General features: G+C 44.7%; 1 protein-coding gene across 2 annotated transcripts in view; it reads left to right on the plus strand.

The window, feature by feature from the left end:
* RAB31 (RAB31, member RAS oncogene family) overlaps positions 1-8,752 on the plus strand; it is a 135,830-nt gene that overhangs the window by 110,210 nt on the left and 16,868 nt on the right. For both annotated transcript variants that reach the window (XM_040479406.1, XM_040479407.1), the window contains exon 6: positions 8,349-8,458. In XM_040479406.1, the coding sequence (XP_040335340.1) occupies positions 8,349-8,458 (110 nt within the window). The remainder of the gene's footprint in view (positions 1-8,348; positions 8,459-8,752) is intronic.

The raw sequence follows: 8,752 nt of genomic DNA on the forward strand, positions 1-8,752 counted from the left end.
TTTTTTCAATGTTTATTTATTTTTGGGACAGAGAGAGACAGAGCATGAACGGGGGAGGGGCAGAGAGAGAGGGAGACACAGAATCGGAAACAGGCTCCAGGCTCTGATCCATCAGCCCAGAGCCCGACGCGGGGCTCGAACTCACGGACCGCGAGATCGTGACCTGGCTGAAGTCGGACGCTTAACCGACTGCGCCACCCAGGCGCCCCAGAACTGGCGTTTTAAACTGCTTTAATTATTGCCGCGTTGATTATTGCTAAAATGGTTGCCTCGTCTACGTGTGACACAGATACCTTGCATATTTAGAGAAAATATGTGCTAATGTGACCTAACATGCCCTGTTTATTCATTTCAGTGGCTGCTTGAGGGCATGGGGAGGGCTGAGACCATCTTGTGGCACACAGCAGCCTTCTCATACAGCAGCCCTTCTCTGCTGGATTCTGATGGAATGTTGTGAATGATTCCCGCTGCTTTTGGCGAGGATACCTAAAACACGTGGGATGGCTTTGACAAAAAAGAATTCCACCAGACATTGAACAACTGTGTCCTGCTTACTGCTGCCCCACTACTTACTCATGGGTCTCTTAAGCTTGACCTTGGAAGGGGGCTGGGGCGGGGGGAGAGAGGGACAATACAGGGCAGACCTTTTTTTTTTTTTTTTTTTAATTTAATTTTGAGAGACAGAGTGAGACAAAGAGGGGGGGGGCAGAGAGAGAGGGAGACACAGAATCCGAAATGGGCTCCAGGCTCTGAGCTGTCAGCACAGAGCCCGACGTGGGGCTCGAACCCACGGACTGTGAGATCACGACCTGAGCCGAAGTCAGATGCTCAACTGACTGAGCCACCCAGGCGCCCCAGGGCAAACCTTTTTAAGTGAAATGTTCATGGCTTTATTCCGGGAATTCGGCAGAATATGAAACGCTTGGTTATTGCTGTTATGGTAGTTTAGAAATGGAACATAGACTCTAGAACCCACCTGAACCACCAGAAAGTTTCTTTGGGCAAGAGCTCACGAGGCCACTATTCTTTTATTGTATCACCTGTAAAATAGTGTCTGAACATTTTTATTTGATTATGTCCTGGTATAGTCATCTTAGTACAGATTTCCAAACTTGTAACTTAAGAGTGTCAGGTTATGAATTGGATAGACAGCAGAAATACCAAACTCAGTATTTTATAGTCCACCCCCTAAAAGAGTTGTTCTCAAGCTATAGAATGCATAAGAAGCTGTTGGAAAGTTGCTCGAATGCTTATTTCTGGGACTTGCCTAATAGACCTTCTGGTTCAGTAGGTCTGAGGCATGGAGGTGTTCATTTCTAATGATCCCCAAATAATCACCGAGATGGGCGGTCTGTAAAACACACCTGAGAAACAAGGCCCTGAAAGATTCACAGATGTCCTCTGGGGAGATCTAGAGAAGGCCGAATTGCACGTGACAGACTATAGGAATCTTGGGTGTTTATCCTCATTTTGTCTCTTTGCTTGTAGCATCAAGGTGACGTTATTGTTGTTGTTGTTTTAATGTGTTTAATTTTCCAAGAAAATGAGGACTTTTCTGCACCTGCTCTAAGCTACCTGGAAACTTCTTAGAGGATATGGTTTTTCCGCATTTAACCTTCCATGAGCTCTTTGAGATCACATGGCCAGCCTGCCAACAGTGCATGAGCATCACATTCTCTCTCTCTGTCTCTCTGTCTCTCTGTCTCTCTCTGCTCTAACACTGCAGATATTAAACTGTTACAGCTTGGCCAATCTGATATATGAATCATGTGATCCTCGTTTTCATAGGAAGTTTCTGAATTGCTAGCAGGATTAGGAAAACCATGATTGTCTACCTCGTAATTATTCTTCACCTATGTACAAATAATAACCAATTAGAAAATCAATTTGACATTAAAACTCTCTTTATACTAGCAATACAAATGTCAAATAGCTAGAAATAAACTTTTCTGGTGTGTGTGTGGTTTTTAAAATTTGGAAGTATTTTAAATCCTAGGAATGAATTTAGCAAAAAATTGAGCAAGAACTGTATAGATAAAATTTACCAATCTATGTTGGACATAAAACATTTAAATAAATGACAATGTGTACTTTTTCCTCGGATAGGAAAACTCATACTGTAAAAATGTCAGTTTGCTCTAAATTAAACCATGAATTTACTGAGATTCCACTCAAATTACCAAAACAACATTCAAGAAGAAGTTTTACAAAATGATCCTAAAATTCATCTAGAAAAAATAAACAGATAAAAATAGTATTGGAGGGACTAATCCCAGCAGATGTTGTTATCTATTTTAATGATTCGGTAATAAAACAATATAACATTGTCACAGAATTGGACAGAAAATCAATGCAGAGTAGAGAATCAAGAAACAGGGTGAAATACATAGATTTAGTGTGTGACAAAGATGATATTTAAGTAAATATAAAAAGAGATAAATCACTTAATGGTTTTGGAATAATTAGCTAGTCATCAGGGGAAGTGAGAAAAAATAAATTCAAAATGGAGCAAGGGTTTTTTAAAAAATAATTATTTACTTTTGAGAGAGAGAGAGAGAGCACAAGCAGGGGAGGGGCAGAGAGAGAGGGAGACACAGAATCCGAAGCAGGCTCTAGGCTCTGAGCTGTCAGCACAGAGCCCGACGCCGGGCTTGAACTCACAAAACTGTGAGATCATGACCTGGGCCAAAGTCAGACGCTTAACTGACTGAGCCACCCAGGCACCCCTGGAACAAGGATTTAAGTATAAAATAACAAAACCATAAAAGTTAGAGAAAGCAGATGACTGTTAAAAATAATCTCGAAATTGTAATGAACTGTTTAATCATGATACAAAACTCAGAAACCATAGAGGAAAATGATCAATAAATCTGACTATATAAAAACTGTGTGGCAGAGATCTAAACACAAGTGATAAGCTGAAGAAATGTGGAAAATATATTACAAAGGGCTAGGTTTCTTCATATGCAAAGAGCACTTATGAATAAATAAATAAAAAAATCCAAACCATCCAAACCAAAGTGGTTAGAAAACATGTACAAGAACGTCACAGAACAAGAAACATTCATGGCTTACGAAAAGTTGCTCGCTGTCTTTGAATACAGGTTCCTTAGAATTAATGTCAGATTTTTTTCATGCAGAAAGGGCTTCCAGTGTGTTGGATTTATGCTTACAAAATATGTTTACAACTTAATCTTGGGGTAATTTATCAAACTTAATGTATCTTATGAGTTGGCTGATCTAGCCTGTATTCACCCATTCTTCTGTGGAACAGTGATGACTGGCCTGGAGGCCTTCCTGTGTCATAAAATTAGAGGGGTTGACTCAAATAAACCCATGAAGGACCTTCAAGCTCTGAAGTAGTTAGAGCCTCATGTTTACTTGTTTCCTCCACTTGCATCATTTCCTCAATGCTTTTGGTGGCATTCTCTAAGAAACTGGTGCCGTGCCACCACCCTTGCTGATGGAGCTTTGTCACGATTTGTTAATGAAATGTTGATACAGTGCTTACTATGTGCCAGGTATTGTTTTGAGCACTTTATAAGATCAAATTTCTTGACATGTAGAATGGTTATAGAGCATTCGCCCCATCTGGTAAAATGAGGGGCATAAGACCTGGGGCAGGGGAGGCACAGGTGTGTGGGGTGGGGGAGACACAGGCGTGGAGGCTCAGTGGAAGTCGCCTGGATCCATTGACTTTCAGGGGGAACCCATGGAACTGAACCTTCCCAATGAACCCCTAGTGGGGATACAGCATTACTCTGCCTTTAGCCTGCTGGTTTGATCCCCCTCCCTCTCCGGTTAGGGCTGCAGGAACTCCTGGGGGTACGTGCCTTCCTCTCTCTGTGCCATCAAAGGAGGAGGACCATGGAGAATTAAATACCTCTGAAATGAAAATGAGTCAGCTGCCATGTTGCCAGGTTACATCATGAACAACAAAACAAGGACCCTGGTGGGGCAGCACAGCCCGTTGAAACTCTGGAGCCCACAAGAATGCTGTTTCCTGACCACCCCCCCACCCCCCCCCACGGAGAGCCTCTGAGTGCTGTGGCCCGAGACACGTGACAGGTTGCTGGTGTGGACGGCGTTCAAATACAAAATGGGTTAGAGAAAGACTCCCCTTTTGTGTGTTTCTACCCCTAAGCCTGGCCAGTATTGCTGTCTCTCCCCATCACTCAGTTCTTGGTTCTGACCCTGACTCTCGTGTCTTCTGACAGTGCCTTGAATGTAGTGTTTTCCTGGTAACTGGACAGTAGCCTCCCCCATGGTCGCCAGCTTTCCCACTTTCTCTGCCCTGCATGTCTCGCACGGGCTCCAGAGGGAACCAGGCCTGGTTTTGCTTCCTAACCTCTATCCTGACTACTTGGCCTGCCTGTGGCTGCTCTCCAGTGGGGGTAGGACCGCAGATGGTCAAGAAAGAAACCCTGGGTGATGTGATGCTGACACATAAGGTAGGCAGAAAACCATCAGCTCTTAAAAGAGGGCGAAGGAGCAGCGGTGGGAGGGGCACCCAGGGAGGACTCCCAGTCTACACTTCCTGGCTGCTGTGCAATAACTCTCGTGGGTGGTTTCTAGGAGTCCGCAATTCTGTACACGGGTTGGTCTAGAAAGTCGAAAAAACAGTCTTTTCCATCAAAATTGACTAGCTCTGTTGAAACCTTGGGTTGGGCAGATTAATTAGTCTCCGTTCACCTGTTCCAATGCCTAGCACGATGCCCAGCATATGGCAGACCCTTGATAAGTATTTGCCGCAAAAAATGAACAAAAGCAACCAGATGCCACAGTCTCCTGTAATCGTTATCGCGGGCCAGTGATGGCAGCCTTCCAGCCTTGAGGGTCGTGCAGTGGGCCTCTGCTGAACTGCAGCTGGAGGTGTTCCCAGTTGGTTGCGCTTTTAAGAACCTGCAAGAGTCTCTGAGGAAGGAAATCCTCACGGTTGTAAGGTTCTTCTTCAGACCGTAGCTATACCTGTTTGTTCCAACCACCATTTGCCGACACCAGCTGGGTGTCCTGCCATTCAGTTCACTTCTGACGGCAACCCCCTGGAGTTAGCACAGATCCCGCAAACGAAGGACTCAGTCCCACAGGACTGCCCCCACCCGTCCATTTCCCATACGAGATGCAAGCCTTGGTTAAGAAGTTAACCCCACTTCTGCCCAGCAGACTACCAATTTGAAGGTTCCCATGTCCCCTCCACCTCGGTTTTGATAACTCACTAGAACAGAGTTCTCAGTCTGGAGCATGAGACTTGGGATTACAATGTTCCTATAAAGGATACAACTCAGGACCAGGCAAATGGAAGGGAAGAATAGAGCAGGGTATGGGTTGTCACCATCCCAGCACCTCAACGTGTTCACCAACTCAAACCTCTCCGAGCCTGTGTTCGCGAGTTTCCCCTGAGGTTTTATTGTTTAGTCAGGATTGAATCCGTCTCCAGTTCTCCCCTCCCCAGGGTTGGAGAGCGGGGCTGAGAGTTTCAACCCTCTAATCGTGGGGTTGGATCGTTTGGCAGCCAGCCCCCATCTGAAGCTCCCTAGGGGCCCCTTCCTATAAGAAACTCAGGTGTGGCATAAGGGGGGGGGCCTTTGTGAATAACAGAAGACACGCCTGCCACATAGGAAACTTCCTGGTTTCGGGAACTCTGTGCCAAGACGCAAGAAGGAGCACATACGTATTTCTTTTTATATCACTGTAGAGGAAATATATTTTGACAGACCCAAGAGTGGTTGGTCCTTCTGGTCTCGGTTCATTGTTAGAAGGACTTTCACTGGCCCTCCAGCCTCAGAGTAAGAGCCTCATCTTTAGGATGGGCTATGCCCTTCCCTTGCTTCCACCCTTGACTCCAGTGTATTACAGCATGAGGATCTTTTGAACCTCACATATTCTTTGTCTATAATGATTGAAAGAATGGCCTCAGGAACATGGGTGCCCATTGGGTGGTTACGTTGCTCAAGGCCTGATGGGAGCAAAGTGGGCAGAGCCAGAGGGTCTTCGATTAGACCCTGCCTCCACCCCTGGTTCACTGATTCCCTTTGGAAGAATCATTTATTTCATGAGACCATTTCTAAACATGGAAGAATGTGAGGACACACTTTTCTTATCTCTCCATTTCAAGGTCCGGTGTTGTAGACTGTGAGATAATCAGCCCATGTGGGCTTTTACTCTTATGCTCAGGACGGATATTTTGGATTGTGTGTTAAAGCCATTTGCCTGAATCCTGGCAAAAAATATGCTATTCCTCTTTCCCTCACAAAGGGACTCAGGAAAGGGGGGCTAAGGAAACATTTAACTGTATTTGTAACCTGCTCTCACTTAAGGGGTCTCCAAAGCTTCCTTGCTGGCCAGAATCACCCGTACCCCAGGTAGACATTAGCAGGACATGGCTTGTCTTACCTGAAACCACATTTGGGCAGAGATGAGCCCCACCCTTCTATTTGTGGTTTGATAAAGACTGCCAGAAAGAAATGAAAACTAGGGTAACGTGCCAACCTGAAGGCAGAAGAGCCCTTTTCTGGAATGTTTTAAATGTCAAATTCATTGCCATCAAAGAACTCAAGTTTCTTTTCTTTTCCCCCTTCAATCTTAGTGAGCAGCCTGGGGCTTGTATGTTGAAAACAATAGAGAGTATGGATTCAGGAGCATGGTTTTTCCCAGTGGGTCTTTGGTAAGAAAGATTATGGAAGAACAGATTCCAAAGGACATGACTCAGGAGGCTTTTTTTCTCTGGTTTGGAATCCAAGGGCAGCTGCCTTTACCACGGCTGCCTCCTTGGGCCCTTCTTCAGCTGGCACCCGAAAAGCCCTCGTCTCATATGATTTGGGGTCCGCAAAGAATTTAAATGCCAAGGACGATTTCCCCAGTAACTTTATAAGCCAGTTAAAACCATTGAGGAGGCATTTGGAGGGGTGAAGCAACGGGAAGGAGGTGGGAGAGGGATACAGTCTCGTCACCCTGCTCCCAGTTTTGATTTTCTGTCCACGTTTCTTCTTTCCTGTAGCCATCCATCTAGTCCAGCATTGTATTTTCTCTCGGCCACAGCATGAGAGGGGCTTCCAAATTCTTCTCCTCACTCCCCACTGTAGCCTATTTTGTGTACCGCTTTCCCCTAGAATGTGGTGCTGACCCTGTTGCCCTCCTGTCCTTCAGTGGCAGCTGGGCATGAGACAGGTGTGGGGTGTCTTCTAGCCCATCTGCTGTGGTTCCTCCTGGCCACCCCCTTCCATCTCAGGGCCTCCTCTCCATTGAGACCATTCACTTGCAAATCCACCCTTTCCATCGAAGGCAGAGCTGGGTGCAGAATTGATTTTTAACCGTATCGGGGGATGAGGTACTCCCCTGCCTTGGGGCCTTTTTCAGGTGGTGGCATCACAAATTCTTATTCATGTTCTACGCCCTTCTTGGCCGCACTCCACTCATCTTCCCAGATTCCATCGATCGAAATGCATCACTTCCTGTACTCCTGTACTTCCTGTATTTCTGTACACTTCCGATGATTCTGAAGTGCTTTATTGCATCTTTATTATCCCCATATTGCAGATGTTACCGTGTTGTGCGTTAGAGTAACTCTGGATGTTTGTCTTTGCTCTCAGGTAGGTTCCGGAAGATGGGGATTACTGTTTTCTCTAGCACCTACCAGAGAGACTGGTATATAATAGCCGCGCAATAAATACCTGTTGGATAAATGACTAAATTTCTAGAGAATAGGACCGGTGTCTTTTTAACCTTCAGATCCGCCACGGCATCTGCACGTTAAAAATAGATCAATAAATGTCTTTCTGGATTATTCATTTAAATACAGAGTTCACGTCCTTTGCAGGAACAGCCTCTTAAAGGTGAAAGTCCGGTTATGTCATATTGCATTGTAGCTATGACCACATCAATTACCAGACCTTCAAATCATGTCACATACTCTCTCTGATTTGTGAAAGACAACATGCAAAAATTCTACAAAAGCATGTGTGTGTGCAGGACCATGCACACGCATGCACAAAATTTTGAAAATATATAATGAGTCATTTTTATGGGAAAAGAATTTCAATCAGCCCTAACTCTGAAAGCTGGAATATATGCTGCCATCTTCATAACGAGTTTTTCTAATGATCTAGAATTCTTCCCCTCTGTGACCAGGGACAGCATTTTATACATGCACATCTTAACCTCCAGGGATGCCAGAGACCAGATTTTAAAGTGTTCTCCCCATGCTAGGTTTTCAATACTTGCTGAGCAATCGAGTCATCCTGCAGGACAGTAAAGGAGCTGTTTCCACGTGAGCTTTTTGTTGGTCTGTTGGGTTATTTATATTTTACAAATGAGCATTCATTTCTGTCCGGGTGTGACCTCTTTTCCAGGGAAGTTCCCTTGAAGGACGCTAAGGAATATGCCGAATCCATAGGTGCCGTTGTGGTTGAAACAAGTGCAAAAAATGCTATTAATATCGAAGAGCTCTTTCAAGGAATCAGTAAGTACCTGAATTGCATTTTCAGCTTTGCCTGCATTTGTATGCTTCTGGGAGTCAAAGCATAAAATCACAGAGGGCTGCACTCAAGCTTTCCCTCGGTGTGAATTTGTCCTGATGCCGTGGACGTAAAAGTCTCAGTCTGTACTCGTGAGTCTGGACCTATATGTGCCTCCTGATTCTGAATTTCTATAGCTCTGTGCTTTAACCTGTTGATTCTGTGTTTTGTGAATCAAGACGAAGTACAAAATAAGTGCAAAATAAGTACAAAATGCAAAATAAGTCATTTTAATTAAA

This window comes from Herpailurus yagouaroundi, unplaced genomic scaffold (genome assembly GCF_014898765.1).
Source record: "Herpailurus yagouaroundi ecotype Mexico unplaced genomic scaffold, PumYag 142, whole genome shotgun sequence".
NCBI lineage: Eukaryota > Metazoa > Chordata > Mammalia > Carnivora > Felidae > Herpailurus > Herpailurus yagouaroundi.